The sequence below is a fragment of the Mytilus trossulus genome, chromosome 8 (genome assembly GCF_036588685.1).
Source record: "Mytilus trossulus isolate FHL-02 chromosome 8, PNRI_Mtr1.1.1.hap1, whole genome shotgun sequence".
Taxonomy (NCBI): domain Eukaryota; kingdom Metazoa; phylum Mollusca; class Bivalvia; order Mytilida; family Mytilidae; genus Mytilus; species Mytilus trossulus.
The window spans coordinates 53,149,984-53,177,169 of record NC_086380.1 but is presented as its reverse complement, the minus strand read 5'-3'; the positions used below and the strand labels follow the sequence as shown (position 1 = coordinate 53,177,169).

General features: G+C 32.5%; 3 protein-coding genes across 3 annotated transcripts in view; 1 reads left to right on the top strand and 2 right to left on the bottom strand.

The window, feature by feature from the left end:
- Positions 1 to 248: 248 nt before the first annotated feature.
- LOC134681978 (GTPase IMAP family member 4-like) lies at positions 249 to 3,719 on the bottom strand. Its single transcript, XM_063541600.1, has 3 exons — positions 3,567 to 3,719; positions 2,341 to 2,397; positions 249 to 1,567 (listed from the first exon to the last, which is right to left on the bottom strand). Exons 1-3 carry the CDS (start codon positions 3,652 to 3,654, stop codon positions 444 to 446), a joined length of 1,269 nt encoding a protein of 422 aa, XP_063397670.1. The 5' UTR covers positions 3,655 to 3,719; the 3' UTR covers positions 249 to 443.
- A 1,579-nt stretch (positions 3,720 to 5,298) lies between these two features.
- LOC134681977 (GTPase IMAP family member 4-like) lies at positions 5,299 to 13,432 on the top strand. The gene is made up of 3 exons (XM_063541599.1): positions 5,299 to 5,359; positions 10,741 to 10,801; positions 12,725 to 13,432. The coding sequence occupies exons 1-3, from the start codon at positions 5,357 to 5,359 to the stop codon at positions 13,417 to 13,419; spliced, it is 759 nt and encodes a 252-aa protein (XP_063397669.1). The 5' UTR covers positions 5,299 to 5,356; the 3' UTR covers positions 13,420 to 13,432.
- Positions 13,433 to 18,911: 5,479 nt separating this feature from the next.
- Positions 18,912 to 27,186, bottom strand: part of LOC134681131 (Na(+)/citrate cotransporter-like) — a 38,649-nt gene continuing 30,374 nt past the window's right edge. Inside the window, exons 9-14 of the mRNA XM_063540580.1 lie at positions 26,611 to 26,715; positions 24,485 to 24,576; positions 21,816 to 21,928; positions 20,865 to 21,026; positions 20,025 to 20,162; positions 18,912 to 19,126 (exon numbers count right to left, since the gene is read on the bottom strand). Of these exons, the coding sequence (XP_063396650.1) occupies positions 18,929 to 19,126; positions 20,025 to 20,162; positions 20,865 to 21,026; positions 21,816 to 21,928; positions 24,485 to 24,576; positions 26,611 to 26,715 (808 nt within the window). The 3' untranslated portion in view covers positions 18,912 to 18,928. The remainder of the gene's footprint in view (positions 19,127 to 20,024; positions 20,163 to 20,864; positions 21,027 to 21,815; positions 21,929 to 24,484; positions 24,577 to 26,610; positions 26,716 to 27,186) is intronic.

The window sequence follows — 27,186 nt, the reverse complement described above, 5'->3', positions numbered from 1 at the left end:
CAGAAAAAGGAGGAGTACAGGTTGAGAATATGTTTAGACTGTTTCAGACTATTTCAGATTATTCGGCAAATTTAATTCTTATGATAAGCACCTCTACCATTAGGGAATTGTGATAAAGGAAAATACAGGACAAACATTATTTCTAATTTATCCTGCACAACGACGATGACTAAGACGCTTATGGAACGTTAAAGGAAAAGGGATATAGGCGATCCCTACTATATGGGAAAGGACGTTAAAAAGACCCGTATTAGTGTTTGCTTTTTTGTTTTAGCCATGGCGTTGTCAGTTTAATATCGACCTATGAGTTTGACTGTCACTCTGGTATCTCCTCCCCTCTTTGATAGTGTGCTTGATTTTTTTTTCAGAACAATTTGTTTTTTTTACGGAAGGTACATATTGCTATGAAAAAAAAATTGACTTTTCTCAAGGCTTTATATCCTTTAAAACAAACTTCCGAAAAAACTTAAAACACCCTTAACAGCGTCTACAACAGCTCCTAAAACCTTTCCTGTTGCCGTGAGACCCTGCTCAAAAAAGCCAGCATCAGATCTGTATTCCTCTCGAAGCGTCATTTCTTTATCGATCAATTTTCTTTCAGCTTCTTCTCGCAACCTTATTTCAATGTCTCTTTCCGTTTCAATACGACGAACTGTTAATGCCATTTCTCTTAGTTCTATGTCTCTCCGCATTTCATCAAGGTCCTGCTTATTTTTGTCTTTTAGCATCACAATATCGGATTCTTGTTCTTTGAATTTGACATTCAATATTTTCATATTATTTTCATGTTCAATCTTCTGTTCTTCAAAACTTTTCTCAAGTTCCCTTTGTTTTTCTTCAAACTCTTTTTGAGCAGATTTCTTAGCTGATTGTATTTCCTTTTCAAGTTTTTCTGTTTCTTTTCGTTTTTCTTCTTCCCATCGTTCTTTTAATACTTTCTCATTTCTTTCATACATGTCATTTGTATAATATTTCCCATCGTTTTCTTTGACAAGGTCGTCCACCATTTCAAGAAGTTCGATAACTTCTTCCTCACGATCAGCACGATTACCGCCATATCCAAACGCTGTATATCGGTATTCGGTCCGATTCAACAACCACCTAAGATCCGACTCATCTTTTAAATTGGAAACAAACTGCTTAATTGTACGTTTTTTATGATCTAGTCTATCTTTTCCAGTAAAAGCTACAATCATGTAATCAATGACCTCTTTTCCAAGATGAGTGAGAAAAAAGTCAAATGTATCTTTTTCTTGTTTGGTGAAACGTCCAATCTCAGTAACAAAAATAATAGCATGTAAACCCGGAGCTGTTTGGCTATAACATTGTGCAATTTCTTTCATAGTTTCATTATTAGGTATACTTGTATCAAACAATCCCGGAGTGTCAACAACTAAAAGATTTCTCCCGTAACGCAGTGAGCGCGCATATTCCGTCTTTCTCGTGACTGACTCGCCCGAAGTGTCTGCATGAAAAACGTCCCTCCCCAGTATTGTGTTTCCAGTAGTACTTTTACCGACTCCAGTCCGGCCTATTAGCAATATTCTGCGTTCATTTTCAGTTATACCTAAAAACGAAGAATATTATCAAAAATATTACCCAGAAGAAACCGGCTCAGGTACTGAACGTCTGTTTACGTTTTATGATATGGCAAGCATGCAGCACTTTACTTATGAACTTGCAAGATATATCTTCGCCATAATTTTAACTAAAACTAATGTATACATAAGTCAACTGGGAAATCAGGGTTGTAGAACTATATGATGTGGTATTACTGCCAAATATTCAAGTGCAGGTAATCAAATAGCCTTCACCAATGAACAAATCCTATTCGGAATATTGTAGTTACTTAGAATATTCCGGCATTGTAAAACAGATTAACTTAAAAAAAAAAGTAGCTTCTTGGTTTAATAAAATATAATGAGAACATTGAAACCGTATTTTTTTTAAGTTGATATATTTGCAATTTATCATTTAAACATATTATTGTAAAAAGGTACAACTGTTGCAACTTAAATTGTATGCTGTATTTGTAAGAACCCTAATTGGTGTTATGATTTTAGTTTTCATATTTTCATATTGACATATTCCGAATATAATTATACTATTTAGATTGAAAGTCTCTAACGCAACAGTTTGCCTAAGATGTTATGTTTTGTTTTATTATAACTAACATTAATTTATAAGGTTCTGTTTTGTTGTCTGTATTCTGCCATGTCAGAATTATTTGTTTTTGTTTCGAGCGAATCAGAACGAGGTCCTCTATTCAAATGTGTTTGGTTTGCCTGATATATATTTGAAATGTTAAGGAAATTTAACTTGTGTGTTTTTGAAACATACCTATATCTTCACTCTTCTTTTGTGAACAATGACGGATATCACTATCTGCAACCTTTTCTATAAAAAAAAGGAATCGTTTGAATTAAATTATGAAAGAGAAACAGTGTGGCATTTCATTGAGTTGTTCGAAGTCCACATTCCCGTTTATATTTCTTCGGGGAAGTTAAATGCAAGTCTGTTTTCAATTTAACAATGACCTTGACTGAAACGGTGCATTTTGTTTAACCAGTAAATGCTTTACGGTGAAAATCAGAACTCTCGAAAATTATATTTTGAATATAAAAGATAATAAACGTTTTACATTATTTGTTGCAGGCTAATAACTGATTTTTAATTTTAATGAGGCATTTTTTTTACGCTTCTACGATTTTCTTTTGCAAAGTTTTCCAGTGAAAATATACATATTCACTCTTAAGCACGATAAATCCATAGAACATCCTATCTGGGGTATGTTATATTTTTCAGTCCTTACAAAGTAATAGCATCAATTTCATGGAGTCATGGAATACATATACGGTATATAAAACATCCTACATTTACAAATCCAAAGACATTTTAATTCCAACATTTCAATTAATATTGTTATTCTGAACAAGTATGACTACATGAATTAAAATGTTTTCATTTTATTCATGTGTAAAAGAATTGTAGGATTAAACTATTTGAATTCAATGAATAATATAATTATACAGAAGCACGAATCTTTAATTTCAATTCAACAATTTGTTTTTAATTAAATTTAGTTTTCGCTTTCGATGCAAATACTTTCAATTATCCATTTTGCTCATACTATTTATAACTGTTACAGACGGAAAATTCCATAATGTAGACTATTTATAACCGGGGAAAACCCATAGTAATACATTTAAATTGTAACAATTAACGAACGTTGTTGTACATTGTAAAGAGGTCGCCATTACTGATTTTATGAATATATTCATATTCAAATGGTCTTGCCGACCATTTGTTTGTGTCCCATTACTAACACTCACTCGCCATTTGACCAATTCATTAAGATAGATATGAAATAAGCACTTGGTGAAAAAATGGGGGGGGGGGGGGGGTGGCTCTGTTATTTTCTCCTAGTATACAGTTGGTCAAGTGTTTAACTATAGATATATAGATATATATGTATATCATATAGACGGAATAATTCAAAAGGGTAAAAAAAAATGATACATAATATATGTTTTCTTTTTTGAAAAATTAATATTTGAATGTCTTACCTGACTGTAAACTACAGCTCTCCTCTGCGGAACACGAAGATAGTAAAATTATAACCCACAAAATAAGTGAGATTTGTAATACCTTCATGTTTGTGTATAGTGACGAGTTCGTGTTTTGTAATGACGTTTAATTACAATATGTTGGCTGAAAAAACCGAATCAATATATAGTTACGGAAAATCAAAATCGAAACTTAAACTGAAAATTTCCACACACTTAGCCATGTGAAAATAGCATGTGCAATCCATTGACATGCTGGCACTCTTAATTGATGCGCACAAATTTTTTTAGTCATAATATTCAAATATTGCTACCTATTTTATTATACAATCAATCATTACGTGAAAATATAACTCATTTACTATGAGGCTATATAGATTTACATAATAAAATGCTTATATGGTCAGTTTTGGTTGTTGCGGACAAATAATTTTATTATATGAATCAGTTTGAGATATAAAAACTATTGAATTTTGTTTACGATTCAATATTTTGAATACAAAAAGGACATGCTGGCACTCTAAATTGATGCAAATAAATGTTTTTAGTCATAATATTCAAATAATAGTACCTTTCTTATTATACAATCAATCCTTACATGAAAATATAACTCCTTTACTATGCGGCTATATAGATTTACATAATAAAATGCTTATATGGTCAGTTTTGGCTGTTGCGGACAAATAATGTTATTATATGAGTCAGTCTGAGATATGAAAACTATTGAATTTTGTTTATAATTCAATATTTTGAATACAAAAAGGACATGCTGGCACTCTAAATTGATGCATTTTTTTTTATGTCATAATATTTAAATATTGCTTCCTTTTTTATTATACAATCAATCTTTATATCAAAATATAACTCATTTACTATGCGGACTATATAGATTTACATAACAAATTACTGATATGGTCAGTTTTGGTTGTTGCGAATAAATAATTATGTATTACCAGTTAGTCTGATGTATGAAAACTACTTAATTTTGTTTACTATTCAATATTTTAAATAAAAAGAGGTCATGACTGTCAGGCTGGTACAAAAATTGCTGTCAATTGTATTATATGGTCAATTATGGCATAAAAATATAACTGAATTACTTCTATATAGAAAATAAGATAACTAATGATATCAAATAATTTTGTTTTACGAGTCAGTCTGTCTAAGATGAGAAAACTGTTTGATTTTGGTGAGGATTAAATTACATGTATTTGAATAAACATACTTAAACTGTTATTTGCGAAGAACAAGAAATTTACTATAATTATTGTTCAATTAAATACAAATGTGTGACATTTTTAAATATCCGCAATCGTCAATATGTCAAGCGGAAATGACTAGTTGGTCAATTAATTTTGATGTTCCTTATCATTTCATATTTAAGGTCAGTGTATCCAGGTTACGATGACAATCTGCGTTAACGGGCGTTTACTACAAACAGTAAACGCGCGTTTACTTATTACGAAAATAGAAGACGCGCATTTTCCCACGTTAACGCGGAGGTAAACGGGAAAGTAAACGCCCGTTTACTCTTTAAAAAATTAGAAGACGCGCCGTTTTTGCGTTAACGCGGATGTAAACGCGAAAGTAAACGCCCGTTTACTTTTAATGTCTACTGCAATTTCAGAGTTAACGCACAGTTAACGCGGCGTTTACATGAAGTGCACGCGAGTAAACGCCGCGTTAACTTTTTCGGCCCGTTTACATGTAATGCTTGGTCTGCACCCAACTGTATATCTATTATCTGATATATACTATTATAAGGACGTGCGAGGTATTTGCCTTTTTGCATGGTAGGTCATATTTTAACATAATTAGTTGTTTTTTCTCTCTCTAAATTTAAGACTGTCAATTTATCGTTTAAATAGTTCACTGTTGCATTTTGTCACCGCTAAATAGAATATTACAGTTTTTTAAAGTCAAAATCTTTGTCCGATTGAATTAAAATGTAAATAAACGTACGACACCTATACTCATATCTCATTTTATCGCAGCCCTAACTCATGCACTGAAAAGACATGTGTTACAGATCTCAAACGCTGTTGGATTAAGTTATTAACGAAAACGATATAATGTTTTGATCAATTGACTATGTTAAATCTATCCGAATTAGGTTGTGATGTCCAATTGTTGAATCGTTCCATGCAACATAGTTTTTTCAAACTTAACGATAAATTCTTTGATGCAAAATCTTAATCAGAAATTTAGAAACTTGTGTTCCCTCTCTAAGATCAACATATTGTTATCTTCAAAGTAGGGAATTACATATTATTTTACATAAAAAAACACCTTCCACCCTGTTTGACGACTTTGTTCGAATAATCGTACATTTCATATTTTTTAACATTTACTGACCTCTATATCAATAAGGCTGGCTTTATATGGATGGAGTAATTCAAAAGCGTGTAAAAAGTATGAAATTAGTTATCAAAGGTACCAGGATTATAATTTAGTACGCAAGACGCTCATATCAAAGTATTTATAAAGTCAAACAAGTACGAAGTTGAAGAGCAGTGAGGATCCAAAATTCAAAAAGTTGTGCCAAATACGGTTAAAGTAATCTGTTCCTGGGATAAGAAAATCCTTACTTTTTCGAAAAAAGTATATTTGTGTTATGTTTCAAAATTAGATATTTATACATCTTACCCGAAGGTGAACTACAAGAGGGACGAAAGATACCAAAGGGACAGTTAAACTCATAAATCTAAAACAAACTGACAACGCCAAGGCTAAAAATGAAAAAGACAAACAGAAAAACAATAGTACACACGACACAACATAGAAAACTAACGAATAAACAACACGAACCCCACCAAAAACTAGGGGTGATCTCAGGTGCTCCAGAAGGGTAATCATATCCTTCTCCACATGTGGCACCCGTCGTGTTGCTTATGTGATTACAAATCCGGTAAATAGTCTAATTCGGTACGTCACATTCATAAAAGGGAAGGGGATTGTAGTTACGACGTTAGGAACATATCCGATATCATTTGTGAAACGGTTATTCCATAACGGTTAACCAACTCGTGATGGCGTCCGTAAAATGTACGAAGGGATGATTTCAACTTCACCATTTGGAACTCGTGGTTTAATAGCTTCCTTGTGAGCAGTAACCCTCTATCAAGAAAAATCATGATATGAAATGCAAGCACGGGAATATCGTATCAATTGGGAGATATATAACCCGTATGCAGGTGCTGCTGGGATGTTGCTACTTTAGAAATGGAAAGTTCACAATTGGAAAGCTGAAATCATCTCTTTTGTCGTAAAGTTTTGTTTTCAACCGACCTTCGTGGTCAATTTCTAGATGTAAGTCAAGATATGAAGCCGACTTAACTGTATCTGTATAGTATCCTTTATCTCCAATTCGATTGGATAGATGCGTTCCACATAGTCACCAAATTTTGAATTGTTTAGTGAAAGAACGTCATCTATATAGCGGAAAGAAGAGTTAAAGGATATTGCTAACTTCTTATCCTTCTTCCTAAGAAGTTCCTGCATGAAGTCAGCCTCATAATAATAAGAAACAAGTCGGCAAGTAGAGGGGCACAGTTTGTTCCCATTGGGATGCCGACAGTCTGTTGAAAAACATGTCTCCCGAACGTAACAAATTTGTTGTCAATCAAGAAATCAAGCATCTTGATAATATCGGTTTCAGAGAATATTTTGTTACAATCAGAGTGATTCTTTACAAAGTAGGATTTATCCCTCCCTAAGACAATAACCTTGTATCTACTTTGGCCATTCTTTTTTATGAAGCAAAGTAATACCCACTCTTTCAATTTGTCTTTTAGTTTGGAATGTGGAATACTTGTGTAAAGTACAACTCTCATCTGCTGAATATAAAGATAACAAAATTGTAATAATTATATACCTTCATGTTTGTACTAAGTTCAAATTATAAGTTCATTTTTTGTTTTGTTATGACGTATAATTAATATTTAGCTGTATGACTATACCGAATCAATAGTTATATACGGAAAATCGAAATCTAAAATTAAAACTGCAAATTTCCACACACTTAGGCCGTCTTCACATTGACCTAAATTCGGTGTTGTGTTAGTGTAACTCACACGTAAACTAAACACAATTGCGTTCCAATTGATAAAACTCAATGTTTACAAGTAGTTTAAATCATGTTTTATCTACACACAGTCGATAGTCAATGTAGGCCTAGTGTAGGTTAAGTGTATACAAAACTAGGCATTTAGGACATTAGTTTTACCGTGTATATATTTAAGGAGGCAACTATTTTTGAGTTAAATTGATATTTTTGATAATTATTAGTATAGTTCTTTACAGAAATTGTTGTCTAAATTTTACAGATTATTTTTGTTAAAAAAAAATAACGTACTGTATCAACCCCTGATCAAGACTCAAAGCAGCATCATTGCCGAACACATAAGGCAGCAACCAATTGATTTTCGGGGGAGAGGGGGTATTATAGTTGAGTATAAAACATAAAAGCAAGGAGGTGGGGAGGTTAGCTATGGATTTTGTTTTGGAAACAAAAACATGTTTCCAGTTTTGGCCCTGAAAAAAAATGTGTTTGTTTCACCCTCAGCTGCCACTATATTTAATGCTAAAATTGATTTCGAGTAGTCACCAAAATTTGTCCTGAAAAAAATCAATAGCCCACGCCCCCCTACCTCCGCTCCTCCTCCCCCTCCACAAAAATTGAAGTTAATAGTTGCTGCTTAATTCATTTGAAAAGGTCTTCCCGAATCGACTTGACGTACACAGAAATATTAGCCACTGGTCTTTACTCAAACAACGATTCACGCATAAATAAATGACTAAAAAAAGTGTGAGGTAAATGATATGTGTGTCTAATATCTCAGATCCGTTAAATAACACTTGAAGTAGATAAAAAAAAAACGTTACCTTATTCCTTTACCAAATACTCCTTGAAGAAGAAATGCCATTTGAAACTAGCAGAAAAGATTCAAATGTAGTGATCCCTAATATCTCAATCCATTTTCTCGGCTGTAAGCACGCTGTTGCAGCTAACGTTTTCTAATGCGTAATCGAGACATCTCTAGTATATTCAAACTACTGCAAATTATAAAAATGGCTTTCATAAAGTACCAACCACTTAACTTAAAAAGGGGAGGGTTATTTTTTTTATCTGAGTCAGAATTTTTTCGCGCGTATGTTTTTATTCCTTTTTTTTAGATGCTGGTGATCAAATACTTTTTTTTAATATTTAACACTATAATGTATGGGGAAACTCTTGATTCAGAATATTTTTTTTATCATCTGTATGACCATTCTTTGTTTTATCAAATTGGGGATCGGATTATTTCCATCCCCTCCCCCTTTTGAAGACAAATGATTGATCCCTTACCGCTAGAAAAATTGTCCAAAAATTTTGAATTCAGTTCTACGTAATGAACATTTAAATGACATATTGTTTACAAGTGGGAACAAATCTTATGTACAGGTAGCTAAACAAGGTGTATTGATGTGAACAAATGTAATGTTAAACCAGAGTACACTACACTAAACGAATTGTAAACATGTTTACTCTACACGACGTTTGGTGTGAACACGGCCTTAGTCATGTGAGTATAGCAACTGTAATATATATTGATTATAGCTATTATCTGATTATACTTAGGGTGTCCTACGTTGTTGACTCTTTGTAGGGTAGGTCATATTTTACTATTATCAGTGGATTTTTTCCAGGATTAAAGACTGTCAATTAATTTTTTTAAGAGTTCATTTTTGCATTCGGTCACCGCTAAATATAATATTACAGTTTTTAAAAGTCAAAATATAAGTCCGATGAAATCATAAGGTAAATAAACGTACGAAACCTTTACTTATACCTCATTTTATCTGCAGCCCTATAAGAGGCCCTCAAAAGTCATTTGTAACAGAATTCAAAAGAGAAAACTAAAGGCTTGATAAAGTGATAAACGAAAAAGAAATTTTATATTCATCAATAGACGACGTTAAATTACACGAATTAAGTTGAAGAGGAGGAATTGTTGAATGTTTCATTAACATAGATTTTTTAATTATCCAAACAGTAAATTGCATGATGCGAAATCTTAATCATAAATATTTTGTGTTCTCTTAGATCAACCTAATATTTTAAATCAGAACATGCGTGTAAAAAAAACCACACTCATTACATTAACATACCCCCTTTTGTGACTTTTCCGATTGACTTAGTTCGAATAATTGAACATTTCAGCAAATATGAAAATAAGAAATATTTGAAAAAATTAAAATACACAAATTAAGTGATAACATAGAAACAAAATTTATAAACAAAGTGTGTTATTCTTGTTGTAAAAGAGAGGTGACAGCTTCCAGAGGACGTGTCACCCGTCGTGTTGATCATGTATTTTCAAACCCGACAATCAATCTAATTCGGTAGACTCATTCGTGAAGAGAACGGTATTATAATTCCGACATAAAGAACATATATGATATCATCTGTGAAACTAGTATATCATAACGATCAACCACAAGTAAAATATACGAACGTATGATTTCAACTTCAATGTGTTTGTGAGCAGCAACCCTCTATCAAATAAATCATTATTGGAAAAACAAGCCCGGCAATATCTTATCTATTAAAACATATAAACTCCTAAAGCCGGAGCTCCTGGAATGTAGCAGCACAGTGTAAAAAGAGTACAATTGGGAATCTAAAATCATCTCTTTTGTCGTAAAGTTTTGTTTTCTCTCGCCCCTCATTGCCAATTTCTAGATGTAGGTCAAAATATAAACTTACTGCACTCTATGTAGTGTATCCTTTATATCTATTTCAATGGGATGTATAGCCGTTAAACTTAGATTTATTTAGTGTTTAGTAAGAGAACATCATCTATATAGCGAAAAGTAAAGTTTAAGGATATAGCTCACCGAAGTAATTGACAAAGTTGTTTGATGGATTAAATTAGAAACCAAATAGTATATGACCCCCAGAACAAAACACCCACAGCCCTCTTAAAAAAGATAATGGTGTCTTATTCTTGAGGATGCTTCCTAACATGTTTAATTCATGAAGTTTTAAATATATTTAAAGATATATAAAGTTTTAACGGCGATCTTAGTAACTTAAAAATAATATTTATTAATCCAAATGTTACATTACAATTCTAATAATATTTATAATTATCAATCGACTATATGCACAGTTTGTTCTTTTTGATTTTAGATGTTTTATATTGGTAAACAAGTATTCCTAGCTGTTATTTTCACCATGTATTTTACAGAAGGTATGTAGCTGTAATTTAAATTCTTTGATTATAAAGTTTAAGTACAGCATTTGTCGAACAATCTAAGATTTTTTTTGCACGAGCTTTAGAAACAGAACTAGAAACGACGCAATCCGATTGTTTTTCATATTAGTTTATTAGCAATTACAAATATATTTTATTTTTTGTGACAATTTACTCATGTTACAAATGATTGATTTTATCCTGCAAGTTACATTACATGTACATTTGTAAGTTGCTAAGACATGTCTATGAATCAATCAAATTAAGGTCACCACTCACGAAATTTACGGTCGTCATCATGAGCTGATTGGCAATTATGACAAAAGTGTGTCAGAAATCATATCTGATATTCTTCCTCAGTCATAATAACCTTCCATCTTTTCCAAACTGAACAAAGAAATAACACGATGGGTGCCATACACGGTGCAGGAAATGCGTACCCTTCTGGAGCACCTGATTTCACTCCCGGTTTTTAGTGGAGTTCATGTTGTTTCTCATTTATTATTTGTAAATGTTGATGTAAATGTCTTGATTTTATTAGTCTTTGTTTACTCCTTGGTTTTGATTGTTATTGTCTTATTAACGCTGACTGCGAATCAGACACCAACATGAACTATATACTTTTGTAAAAAGAAATACCTCGTTAGCTAAAGGAGGTAGCAGGATACTTTTTTATATACTAAATAGAAGAGCAAAAGTGCGTTTGCATAACTTAATTTACTTTATTTCAAGGATTTACGCTATACAAACAGCGAAATAAAGGATGGCATTGCAACACTTGAGTTGTTAACTTATATAATCATATTCATACAACTAAATTAAACACAGCATTTGGAGAGAGTTAATATCTAAAATTTACAGAACTGTTTTAAAAGAGGGACGAAAGATACCAGAGGGACAGTCAAACTCATAAATCGAAAATAAATTGACAACGCAATGTGTTTATGTTTTATGTTAATTAAGATTTTATGTTATTAGAATATATACTGGATATAATCTATTTACCCCTATTATAATTTGTAGTCTGCTAGTTTATTTAGGTACAACATTTCCTATTGTTTATATCTTTTCTATTGGTCACTATGATTTAGGCTGGAATCTTTTGTTTAACTATTCTTTGTTCTGGTCACTTGGCTAAAATATTTATATGAAGTGGTAGCCATTTTCTTCAGTTTTATTGGAAGTTGTTATATCTTTAATTTGGTATTGAAATAGACTAGTACTTTCATATTCTTTTATAAGGTCAGTTTAAAAATGAATAAGACAAACAGACAAACGTACATTGACCGATAATGCTTTACTTGTATCAATTGTTATTTGGATGGACATTTGTCCCATTGGCACTCACACCACATCTTCATATATCTATAAACAATAGTACACATGCCACAACATAGCAAACTATAGAATTAGCAACACGAACCCCACCAAAAATTAGGGGTGATCGCAGGTGCTCCGGTAGGGCGAGCAGATTCTACTACACATGTGGCACCTGTCGTGTTGCTTATGTGATAAGCAATTCGGAAAATAGTCTAATTCGGTAGATCACATTCATGAAAGGGAAGGGGATATTAGTTACGAAGTCAGGAACATATCCAATATCATTTGTGAAATGGTTATTCCATTTTTAAAACTCTAATAAAACTGAGAATGGAAATGGGGAATGTGTCAAGAGACAACAACCCGACCATGGAACAGAAAACAGCTGAAAGTCAATAATAGGTCTTCAATTTAGCGAGAAATTACCGCATCCGTTGGCGTCCTTCAGCTGGCCCCTAAATAAATATATACTAGTTTAGTGATAATGAACACCATACTAAACTCCAAATTATAACCATACTTTCATCTGTCCGGGAGTTTTGAATAACAATTATGTATTTTTAATGTAATTGTGCAATACATTCATTTAAATCATCCCAGATGCAGCCATAGAAAATGAATTTCGCATTTTATTGATTGGAAAAACAGGAGCAGGAAAAAGTACTACCGGAAACAGTCTTTTAGGAAGAGAAGTATTCACTGCGGATGTATCGGACGAATCCGTTACTAAATATACCACGTCTGCAAGGGGAACTTGCAATGGTCGCCATATTGTTGTTTTTGATACGCCAGGTTTCTTTGATACTGAAGACGATAATGCAGTTATACTGCAGGAAATATCTAAAGCATTGACATTTCCCGGCATGCATGCCATCATATTTATTCTTCAAATAGGACGAATGACTGCCGAAGAACAAAACACGATAGAAATATTTATGGACTACTTCGGAGATGAAGTCAGCGATTTTGTAAGTGTTGTCTTTACAAATAAGGATAGACTCCAAAATGCCAATACAAATATAAAAGATTTTGTCGAAAACAAAGTAAAAAAAGACTCTCCTTTGGGTGCACTTCTACAGAAAATAGACAATCGTTACATCTCACTCGGACTACAAAACACTGAACAAGACGTTTACATGATAATCGAAAATGTATATAATACTGTTAGAAATAATGGAGGGAGGTTTTATACACATGAAATGTACACGGATGCTGGAAACAGACAACACGAAAGAGAACAGATCTGGATCAGAAAAGAAAAGAGGAAGAGAGGAACAAAAAAAAGCAAGAAATAATTGCTAAGGAATATAGAATCCAAAAACAAAAACTAAAAGAACTTGAAACGAAACAAGAGATTGAGGAACTCGGGTATGTATATTATGTAGTATGCATCACGTCGGCACCAACCATTCATATTTTGTGAGGAGGGGGAGGAGCATGTCTTTTTTAATATTGGATAAATCTAAATTGTAAGTTTGATTATAAATGTTTTTTGTGTCATAGTCCAAGGAACAACAATATATGTTTTCAATAAGGGGAAAAACAAATGATGAAAAATATAATTTGTAAGTCTGATCTATGGCAATAGTACTTGAAAAGAATTATCTTCAACTCAGATAATACATCATTCAGTTTTTAGTCACCTTTTGTTCGATCTAATGGTATGTTTTCAAAACATAAAACAAACATATAAACTAGGGTATACAGTATTGCTCCATGCTCTGTTTCTATGATTGGTTTATTTAATTCGTGTTCAAATATTTAATACAAACATAAAAATCAGCAGAGAGTTATAGCATTTTAATCTCGATACGTTATTTTGATTCTGATCTGACCAGCCTTTGCCCTTACGACTTATCTTAATGCGAAGCATTGAGTAACATACACGTGTTTAAATGAAATTGGTTTGACCCGCTTGGGAATCAAACCAACGACCAACTAAAAGATCCAGGCAAGTTAGATAACACAGAACCACTACATCAATTCTATAAAAAACAATCAGGTAAAAAAAACACAACAAAACAAAACATCGAATTCTAAGGAAACTACAAAACAGAAATTTTCTTATCATACATGTGGCAAAATTAAAAAATCAATTACATCAAACAAATGGAAAATAACTAGGTATATTCAAGAATCAATAATTGATTTTGAGAAAATTTATTTTTGAGGAAGACAAGAACGTAAAAAATTGAATGATAGACGCAAACAGTTGGAGGTGAAACGACAAGAAGAAATAGATCGATTCAATGAAGAGAAAAGGAAATTAAATGAAAAGTTAGACGAGAAAATGTTGGCCCTATTTGAAGGTAAATTAGGAATTTCTATAATTGTTTATTGATCTAAGGCCTCAGTTGTTTACGAAACTGTTTATTGTTAAAAAAAAAGTTAGACGAGAAAATGTTGGCCCTATTTGAAGGTAAATTAGGAATTTCTATAATTTTTTATTGATCTAAGGCCACAGTTGTTTACGAAACTGTTTATTGTTAAAAAAAAAAAAATTGGTATGCAAGTGTTTTTTCTTTATCGTCGAAGATTAAATTGATAGTAAGCTCTGATCTGAACGTGCTCGGAATACATTTAGAATAAAGCAGAAAAGATGAAATGAAAATGTTTCTGGTTATATGATCCACTTTTTATGGTGAATATGATTATAGTGTTCAAGTACTATATAACAAAAGTACATAATTCCGATGAAAATTCAAAATGGAAGTCCCTAATCTAATGCAAAATCTAAAGCTCTAACACATTAAACCAATGGATAACAACTATCATATAAAAGGCATATATATTCAAAGTACATAACCAAAGACAAAAGACAAGAATACAAAAAATTACCATTGCACAATAACACAATGACGGGATGTTTAAGAAACGAGACACGTCTCATCGATATTACCAAAGTATACTAAATGGTAAAAGTAATAATTTATAAAGAAAATAAAATAATACAAAAAGACTTAATTAAGATTATAAAAAAACGTCAGTACCTATAATATATACTTCATGACCATCGTGTATTATTTGTGAAGTCGAAACGGAATATTTATCAGCAAGGTCTTAATATCGTCCGATTATGTGTTTTTAGAAAAAGGACGAGAAATATTCTATTCAACACATAAATAAAGGCAACAGTATTATACCGCTGTTCGAAATTCATAAATCGATAGAGAAAAAAACAAATCCGGGTAACAAACTAAAACTGAGGGAAACGTATCAAATATAAAAGAACACTATAACACAACAGAGACACAACACTGAAATGTAAAACACACAGAAACGAATTATAATGTAACAATGGCCATTTTCCTGACTTGGTACAGGGCATTTCATGAAAAAAAGATGGGTTGAACCTGGTTTTGTGGCATGCTAAACCTCCCACCTTAATGGCAGTGTTAATTATAACATTAGAATGACAACATTACACGACAGGGCTACACTAAATAAATGTGCGAAATTATAGGATAGAGAAACAAACGAATAATAGCAATCATACGGTTACAGGTTAAAAATTATTTGTATACGCCAGACGCGTGCTACGTCCACAAAAAACTAGGTAAAAGACTGGTTTTGATAAACAATATATTTTATTTTCGATAGGATACCAGATGGGATGTTTATTTGGAAGTAAATGTGACAGAGCCGATGCAACTATTGGTAATCGCGGTCAAATATGGCACTACGACACACCCAGTGATGTTTGTTGTCGAAGAGGTAAAATAATGTCTCTTGATGACAGAAGGTGTATCTGTAACTGAGGGAACGACTTGGACATAGAAATAAACTGCGATCTTGTTTTTGGTACATTTTAAGGTCATTATAACTATGTTGATTACTGCATATGGACTGTTGAAGGCTGTACCTTAACATATATTGGTTTACTTTTACACGAGTTATTACATTCACAAATCACCAATAACAAAGTCACGTCGAAATTTTACCTTCACAAAACCACCAATCATAAAGTCACGTCGGATTTTTACCTACACAAAACCACAAATCACCAAGTCACGTCGGTTTTTCACATTGACAAAGCCATCATCACAAAGTCTCCTCTGGTTTTCACCTCTACAAAGCCATTATCACAAAGTCACGTCGGTTTTTCACCTTAACTAAGACATCTTCACAAAGTCACGTCTGTTTTTCACCTCTACAAAACAATTATCACAAAGTCACGTCGGGTTTTCACCTTGGAAAAGCCATCGACACAAAGTCACGTAAGGTTTTCACCTTGACACAGAATCATCACTAATTTAAGGTACACAATTCTAGGTCTGATTAGCAGTTTATGTCAGATAACGAAACAAACATGTGACAGACATACAGGCGGATTTATAACAGACATTGTGGTATGAGTTTTATTTATTGCTCAACGTACAACAACGTAACACAAATATTCAATGACAATGCTATGTCTTTAAATTAAAAAGTGAGGTACATTCCACACAAAATGAAGCAACTCTATTAGTCTTTTAGTAGATAATTCCCATTCTGTAATGTTATGGTGTGTGCTAACAACATGATATCAAGGAAGGGTGGAGCATGTTATCTTATTTCTTATTTGTTTTTACACTTTCATCACTGATACTGTAATAACATTCAATACAAATTAAAGTGTTTTGATTTGTATATATTTTTTCGATTGAAGACTGAAAGAATTGGTATAGATTAACCCCAATGCTCTTTTAATTTGAACTTTATTTCGCCTTTTTCAAAAATTTTAACATTTTTGATTCGAGCGTCATTAATCAGTCTTTTATAGAAGAGGGACGAAAGATACCAGAGGGACAGTCAAACTAATAAATCGAAAATAAATTTAAAACTGACAACGCCATGGCAAAAAATGAAAAAGATAAAAGTTTTAAGGAAGGCTTTATAAACTCATGTGCAACCATAAATAAGACGCAATATACTACAAGCGACAACGTTTACCATCATTTCAATCAGCCTGATCATTCAATCCTTTTTGTGCCAGTTTACATCATTGAAAAAATATACTATCCTTATCTTGCATCACCTCCCCATAGACAAAAAGAACACTTCTGGATTCGACAATTGGGAACAATGACACGATATTGTTTCAATGAAAAATTGGATTATGATTAGACCTTTTAGTAGCTAGGTAAATGCGATTAACATTTTCAACTCCACTCCTCGTGGTAGACGCAGTCATGGTCATCGTCATTATACACCACATACTCTCCATGATGTCTTTATTGATGCCATAATGCTATTCATACAATAGCCGTTAGGTACTTAGTGTTCATTACATTTGAACGTAATGTTTCATTACCCTGTTCCAAACGTCATTTTCTGTACAACTTATGTTTGGAAACAACTGCTACAAAGCCCTATTCAAATATTTACAAACTTACAATTATCATCTAGAATATAGCAAGTAACAGGCATTGTATTACAAATTCGAATCGGAAAAGATGAAAAGTTTAAACGGACTCTTTCTAAAACTTTACCCCGCCATCAAAGGTCTTGCTGCCATCAATTTGCGCAATATCCTTCATCATGTTCATCTTTAATCAGTTCAATTTAAAATACTTCCCTTTTTAAAGAAGTCTATACCTATTATACCAATCCAATTAACAATAACACTCACAAAAGTTTCTGGGAAATGTATAATTCAATACCCCGAAATATCTGAAGCGAAACCCATCAATAGGAAACTTTAAAGTACTGATGGCTTCTGTCCCGGATAAAGCCAAATAATAGGCTAAACGAGAGAATAAAAAATAGAAACTCTTTTCGAATGGATAAAGGCTGTGATGTCGTTAATACAAATCAGAATATAAAAAGCTGAATGGATTAATGTATAGTAATGCTACATAAAACCTGTTCTATCTCTAAAATGTGTGTTGTTATTCCCGCAGATAAAACCCCAACACATCATCGTTTTTGTGAATAAATCACAACACACAAACTGCTTGATTAATGAATTAGCTTTTGAGAACTCACCTGAGTACTCAACATATACCCCTATGACACTAACATACTAAGGAGAAAGTATTAGGTAATCATTTATCTGTTCTATGTTCTTTAATCTATTGTTGCATTGCTGGGTCTTCAGAGTGTTCCGCGACACCTTTTTCTTAATTATTAACAACAAATTAATCAGCAATCATATTCGGGCTTCGCCATTATAGTGAAACTGCCTATTGTAGACGTGGCGTGATCAGATGCAGATGATAACAAATCCCAGAGATCTCAACAGTACTTACAATCTAAGACTCTTTATCTTGCAATAGTATGAAAACACTTGACTTTATTCACTTTAAAACACAAGTATTAATCATTCTAAACTAAGTACAGATTAAAATAGTTGGATAGGGATATTGTTTTATAAAATAAAATGTCATACTTCGAATTTGTTTGTCTTAGAGAGGGGAAAATTTTACTGATTCTTACAAACAATTACCTGAAACTGACATTAAAAAACAACAATACCAAGGAAACTTAAACAACATGAATAATTTCTTGATTGGTTACATATTTGTAATGTTCGTAGGGCGTGTTTTTCAGCAATCGGCATTTCAATGGGAACTAACTATGCTCATCTTCTTGTTTACTTGATCCTTTTTTTTTAAATATGCTGAATTCATACCAGAACTTTTAATGAATAAAGAGAAGCATTAGGCAGTATCCTTTTGATACATGTTATGTCATGGTACGATTTTAGCACAAACAAGTTTCAATTGGCCAAATAACTGGGTAATCGTTCCATATCATCCATCGCGTAGTCTGCAGTTGTTGCCTCGTTTTGAAATAAATATATATATTTAACAGGATGAACTTTTATGTCATGGTAAGATTTGAGCACAAACAGGTACCATTCACTAGTAAAGTAATGTTCTGGGCAATATCAGATACATTGTTGTTTGTCTTAAATATATCTGGTAATGTGTGAAAGTTAAAAGCGCTAGCTCCCCATGTTTCTGTTCCTAAAATGAGTACCAGTATTCCTATAATGTTCATCATAAAACCAACCATCACCTGAAATAAAAAAACAATGAAAAAATAGCCAGCTAAAACATATTTGGTCACTTAAAGATACCAGTTTATAAACTCAGTTTCATTGTGTTTGTGTTGCTATTACTTAAGGATTGACTGTAATAATCTTTCTGACTATGAAAATATATCATAAAAAATGTTGTGCACACTAAATAACCAACGTAGCGTGTTATTCAAAGTGAGCACCGCATTTTTCCACCATTATAGAACTTGCCTTGCCTGGTACCAAACTATAGTATAAGTTCTATAAAATATGGCAAAATTTTTACCTGTGACCGCGCTAACAAGACGGGACGGACGGACAAGCAGACCAACGGACGCACAGTATTTCCATGTCTCCCACAACATCTTACACGGATTACAAAAACAACATTTAAGATCTGCAAAGGCCAGAGACTCCTCAATTTTGACAGGTGTTAACATGCGGCGGGGCTAGACATGTTTTGTGAGATCCTAATTTCCCTCCCCATACCTCTAGCCAATATGGAAGAAAAAAACGCACGGTACAACTCAGATTAAAAACAGTCCGAGTCTTAAAACAGTCCGATAGGTCACAGAAGATCTAAACAGTGATAATGATACATCAATAAACAAACGACCACTTGCAGTTACTGACATGCCAGACCCAGACTTTAATTAAATCATCATTTGAAAATCAATTAAAATGCAGTTTTACGCTGATACTAGTTTTATATACTTGTTACATGTACATTTGTATGACGGATATCGTTTTTTGTTCTCACGTTCAATACACCGGAGTAATTATTTAAATGCGCGCAACACATCATTATGATGGATTAAATCGACTATACAAAATGCTTTCATATTAACACCGGTAGATTTAATAATAAATATATTACATTTAATACCCTGTACTTACCATGTCTATAACTCTTAGATGTCCATATGAAAACACAACTGCATTCGGTGGAGTTGCTACTGGTAACATGAATGAAAACGAGGTTGCAATGGCTGTTGGAAACATGATGTACAACGGATTTAGTTGTAACTGTAGAGCCTACAAATGTACAAAAAAAGCTTATAAAAGTAAAAACATAAACAGCTAGTCTTATATGGCCAGATTTGACAAATTTAACAGAACAAAAAAAAACGGACTATACGCAAAATACCAATATCCTTTTCTCCTATGATTATGATAATATTACGATATTTAACGAAAAGATTTAAGCAAACATTCCTTACACATCTTAAACACCGAGTCTCAAGATTTAACGATGAAAAACACGGACACCACAATTGTTCTGGATAAGTTCCGGCAAACTCTTAGTATAATAAAGATCCGGGTTATACCAAAAGACAACTTTAAACTCAACATAACTTTTAACATAAGTCAAAGGAATCTAAAATGGACATGGCAAAAAAAATCAATACAAAAAACATAGAAAACAAGATTTATTTTGTTGTGTGATAGAACAGAAACCGTAGTATGCACAGAAGGTCATCATTCGCATTCTTATTATAATTTTGAGACACAAAAAGTGTTTACAGGTTAAAACTTGGGTAAATTAATAACGGGGACAACATACTTTTAAAATTTACTGTTCATCTGGAGTCGTTTAGCAAAAATTAAAATTTAAATTATTTAGTTATTTGATTTCCGATTAGTAAGCTTAGAAGGCAAATCCTATGTGAATACCAAGTCATAACCTGAAATAAATTATTTGTATAGTTCATGATTTAAAACGTTAGGATTACTTACTATTTGAGCCATAATTGGCATCATGAGAGTACATATTGCAGTATTACTGGTGACCTCTGTTGCTGCAGCGACAACAACGCACAACACTAGATTCATAAGCCAAGGTTCAAGGTCGCTAAAGACAGCCAACTCATTACCTAACCATTTAGATAATCCAGATTCCTGAAATTGAAAACTTTCTTTTCAACTTTCGACTAAGATATCAAATTGTATAATTTTGTGTGTTTTAGCATGTTTTTTGACTATTTCGTGGTGGCAAGTTTTTTTTCATGGAGGAAGCCAGAGTAGCCGGAAAGAACTTACGACCACTCTCAATCCTAGTCAATTAAAATTTGAGTCGGGTGCATCCACGCGAGCGGTGTTCGAACTCACAACCTCAGTGCTGACTGGCTAGTAATAACAGACTATAAATGTGCACTTAAGACTACATGGCCACCGAGGCCCCTACATAGAAATAAAAAAAAGAAGATGTTGTACATTGTATGATTGCATGTGAAACAACTCTCCGCAAGAGATCAAATCATATTACAGAAATAAGCATGAATGACTGTGTATATTTAAACTGATGTTTAAATTCAGATGCTCATATTAAGTTATATGATTTAATTCTATTTATAACAGGAAAGAAATTGACAAAATGTCATCAACCTAACGACATTTTCTCTTTCGTAGTGTGTACATGAACTTAAATGCTGTCTTTTACCTGCAACAGTTGAAAGCTCTAGATTACTAGTATTATACATTCCATCAGAAGTGACATTGAACACGAGGAAGTAAACAAAATTCACTATAACAACAGTTTAAATATATACCTCTAAATAATTCTCTCCGTTACCGGGAAATCTCAAGCACCATTGTTTTATATATTTCGATTGCATTAAAGTTTTGCATTTTAACAAAACAAAAAGTAGTATATATAAATATTTGATTTGACTATTTATATCAACATACCTCACTTATATGGGCTAATGCAAATCCGCCGCCAAGAAGTATCATAACACCCCAAGGTAAATTCTTCTCTGCAACTTTCCAGGGTACTAACGGAGGTATTGGCTCATTTTTTCCTGTTATTAGAAAATTAATCATCATATATGTACAAGTCATCAAAACATTTAACGCTTAAAATAGAGATGACGTGAGGTCTTTTACAGGAGACCTTTTAAATCGTCTTGTACACTTTTTATTTCTGTGATACTATTATATACTGAAAATTTTACCAAGTACAATTTGTATCATCTTAAAACTTACCGTTTTATATTACAAAATACACGTGTAAATATTAAATTAAAATGACAAGTAGTATGAGGATATTTTCTGTACATATTGTACATAACATAAAGCAGTACGAATACGTTTGACCACTATGACGGCGTGCACAAAGCCTAGTCCACAAACGTAACGTCTTCAAATTACTAAATTCATTTACGACGTCGTCATTTTCCCCCAGAAAACATAAGCGTAACAAAAATACTCTCAGTTTATCACATAACTTTTTAAAAGATATAAGCTAAGAGCACTTTAATGGAAATGATAAGCGACTATGTCGGTGACCCTAGTCAGAAAATAGCGTTAAAACGACATTTCTTTAAATTGTAAAATAATAACTGGACATTTAAAAAAAATGAGGTGTTCAGCCAGGACAATCAAATCATTCTTATTTTGCAGATTTTTTTCAACCTCTTGAAATTCACATTTGGAAAATCAAGTTATTCTAAAACAAAAAAATGCAATTACATAATTTTCCTTATCGATTCTTCCATTTTCGAAAAAAAAAATCTCTTAAGTACTACTTCTTACACATAACGAACTACATTCTAAGCGTATCCACAATGGTCGTTATTCGTTTTTTTGTTCTGAATTTCGTATGACGACATAGTCCATATCTGAAAAATTATATTTTACGAAAATTTGGGAAAATATGTTGAATTTGTATAAATTTCAGGTCAAAATCTCTAGTTCATACTTATTCTAATGTTACAAGTTACACATGTTTTTGCCGTTTAATCTATGTTCGTTTCATACTTTTTTTTCAAATTTAATTTTGATATCCTTACTAGTAATGTGGATTTTATTTGTTTATATTCATAATTCTATCATAAAAAAAATCCACATAGAAAAGATATTTCAAACACGATTGTACAAAACTACTTTTAAAAGCGTATTTTATAGTTGCCGTCAACTTTGTGCACGCCGTCTATATTCATTTAACTGTGAAACATAAAAGCATTGTGTTTAAACAACAGCAATATTAAAATTAAATATGAGGACTGCAAAGTTTATTTCGACCGACAGTAAACGCTTTGGGATTGCGGGATGTATAAATACACAAGCACCTCCGATCAATGTTGGGGCGTTAAATTCGATGCCTCGTGAAGAGAAAGTAGCCCGATATGTGCAAGTTTAGAACCCTTGTTACTAGTCTTTGATGGGTCCTATAGGTGGTATGATGCAAGGGTTATTTTCAATTTACCCTAATTTTTCAATGGAAGTCTAGTACATTTCCCCGACCTTAATCATCGAAGGGTTCTATTACAGGATCTTCCTACTATACTTATTATATAAAAAAGAAGATGCGGTATGATTGTTAATGAATCAACTCCCCATAAGAGACCTAAATGACACTGAAATTAACAACTAAAGGTTACCGTACGGTCTTCAACAATGAACCAAGCCCATACCGCATAGTCAGCTATAAAAGGCCCCGAAATGACAATGTAAAGTAATTCAAACGAAAAAATTTAACGGCCTGATTTATATAAAAAATGAACGAAAACAAATATGTAACACAAAAACAAACGACAACCACTGAAATACAGGTCTTGACTTGGGACAGGCACATTCTTACATAATGTGACGGGGTTAAACATGTTAGCGGGATCCACACCCTCCACCTAACCTGGGACAGTGGTATAACAGTACAACATAAGAACGAACTATAAAAATCAGTTGAGAAATTGTTAATTTGTTACTGTCATGAACATGCGTGACACATGTATGAAATATTTGCAACTGGACGTTAAGCAATTTAAGGGGGCTTGCGGGACTAAATGATTTTTTTTTTTATTTAATATAGGATTTCGCTATATTTTTCTATAAATGAACTTTACCTTATACTTAATGGAAAAATGAAATAAAAAAATGGGGTCACCGTTCATTTACGCTCACAATCTGCCTACAAAAAGAAGCGTACATTTCGGTCAATGTCCTTTTTTTCTGTTGATCTTATAGGAGAAATAACGGTAATATCAAAATAAAAAAAGAACTAAATTACAGAAATCGCTTCAATTTAACAATAATTTAGTTTGTGTACAGCTTATTCGAAAACAACAATAAAAAATATAGGTCACCGATGATTTAAAAAAGATATTTCAATATTAATGGCAAAAAATGGCATTTTTGCACCAAAGGGAGATAATTTGGAGCTTTTTCAATGATATCTACATTTTAAAAGTCACCTGGGGTCAATTCGAATTATTTTTTTGGAATGATTTTTGTACCATATGATAAAGTAACAACTACTAAAGGTAATTAATAAAAAAATTAATAAAAAATAAATGTTTAATTTTTTCTAAAAATCTTATACCCGCGAGCCTCCTTAATTGCAATCAGTAAATACATACCTTTATTTAAACAAAATACATCTGGTACTCTTGATGGAAATATAAACAAACTACACGATATCAATATAGATGGTGTGGAATCTGTAACTGTCCTACAAATATAAATAAACTACACGATATCAATATAGATGGGGTCGAATCTGTAACTGTCCTACAAATGTAAATAAACTACACGATATCAATATAGATGGTGTAGAATATGTAACTGTCCTACAAATATAAATAAACTACACGATATCAATATAGATGGGGTCGAATCTGTAACTGTCCTACAAATATAAATAAACTACACGATATCAATATAGATGGTGTGGAATCTGTAACTGTCCTACAAATATAAATAAACTACACGATATCAATATAGATGGTGTGGAATCTGTAACTGTCCTACAAATATAAACAAACTACACGATATCAATATAGATGGTGTGGAATCTGTAACTGTCCTACAAATATAAATAAACTACACGATATCAATATAGATGGTGTCGAATCTGTAACTGTCCTATAAATATAAACAAACTACACGATATCAATATAGATGGTGTGGAATCTGTAACTGTCCTACAAATATAAACAAACTACACGATATCAATATAGATGGTGTGGAATCTGTAACTGTCCTATAAATATAAATAAACTACACGATATCAATATAGATGGGGTCGAATCTGTAACTGTCCTACAAATATAAATAAACTACACGATATCAATATAGATGGGGTCGAATCTGTAACTGTCCTATAAATATAAATAAACTACACGATATCAATATAGATGGGGTCGAATCTGTAACTGTCCTATAAATATAAATAAACTACACGATATCAATATAGATGGTGTGGAATCTGTAACTGTCCTATAAATATAAATAAACTACACGATATCAATATAGATGGTGTGGAATCTGTAACTGTCCTATAAATATAAACAAACTACACGATATCAATATAGATGGTGCGGAATCTGTAACTGTCCTATAAATATAAACAAACTACACGATATCAATATAGATGATGTGGAATCTGTAACTGTCCTACAAATATAAACAAACTACACGATATCAATATAGATGGTGTGGAATCTGTAACTGTCCTATAAATATAAATAAACTACACGATATCAATATAGATGGTGTGGAATCTGTAACTGTCCTACAAATATAAACAAACTACACGATATCAATATAGATGGTGTGGAATCTGTAACTGTCCTACAAATATAAATAAACTACACGATATCAATATAGATGGTGTGGAATCTGTAACTGTCCTACAAATATAAACAAACTACACGATATCAATATAGATGGTGTGGAATCTGTAACTGTCCTATAAATATAAATAAACTACACGATATCAATATAGATGGTGTGGAATCTGTAACTGTCCTATAAATATAAACAAACTACACGATATCAATATAGATGGTGTCGAATCTGTAACTGTCCTATAAATAGGAAATATATCGCATTTGAATGATTAACAATGTAAAAAGTAAAATTTTCACAAAAACACTAAACAACGAGGAAAATTCAAATCGGAAATTCCCTAATCAAATGTCAAAGTAATATGATAAAAACAGATCGTACCGGCGTTTGCACAAAATAATTCACAACACTATATTTGAAAAAGAATAAAAAAAACAAGAATGTGTCCAAAGTACACTGATTCCCCAATCAATCATTTCCATGTTCCATGGACCGTGAATTATAGTTAAAATCCACTTTGGCATAACAATTTAAAAGATTATACTATAGGGAACATGTGTACTAAGTTTCAAGTTGAATTGACTTCAGCTTCATCAAAAACTACCTTGACCAAAAACTTTAACCTGAAACTCCCACTCTCATTTTATATGTAAAGTGGATCGTGAAATTGGGGTCTGAAGTCTAATTTGGCTATTAAATCAGAAAGATCATATCATAAGTAACAAGTGTACTAAGTTTCAAGTTGATTGGAATTCAGCTTCGTCAAAAACTACCTTAACCAAAAACTTTAACCTGAAGCAGGACGGACGAACGGATGAGCGGAGCCACAGACGAGAAATCATAATACCCCTCTATTATCGTAGGTGGTGCATAGAAATGACATAAATAAGCAATGAATCTGAACTTCTATACTTACTTTGGAGGAAATATATCACCCCATCCACCGGCTCCACCGAGGTCACGTGTTATCCATAATACTGCTAGAATAAAAAAGTGACCTATCACAGCAGCTTGGGCAAAACTGTAAAATTATTAAAAAAACATGTTGTAAAAATATCATCATTCACAGACCGAAGCAAAAATAAATGTTCGTCAATTTTTCGTCTAATTTTTCGAACTCTTGAATTAGAGTAAGTGTTTCCATGGTAATTGATCAAACAGAATCAGCATTTTTTTTGTATTTGGTACTAAATATCAGGAGGGAAAAAAAGTGGAAAGTTTATCAACTATTTTCTACATTTCCGTTTTTTTTTTTATATCACCGTGTGGAAAGCCACAAACGGGTTGTCGGGAGTAAAAATATGGCCACTCCTGGTAATTTCCCGACCAACTGAAAAACCCTTGCAATTTTATTAAACATAATTTTAAAGAATTTCGATGTCGAACATGCCAATTTCTGAAACGTATAAACGTGTACAAGATTTTATTTCATATTTATACTGAAACCTTTTCATTTATAATTAAAGTCAAACATGAATAATAAAAATTAAAA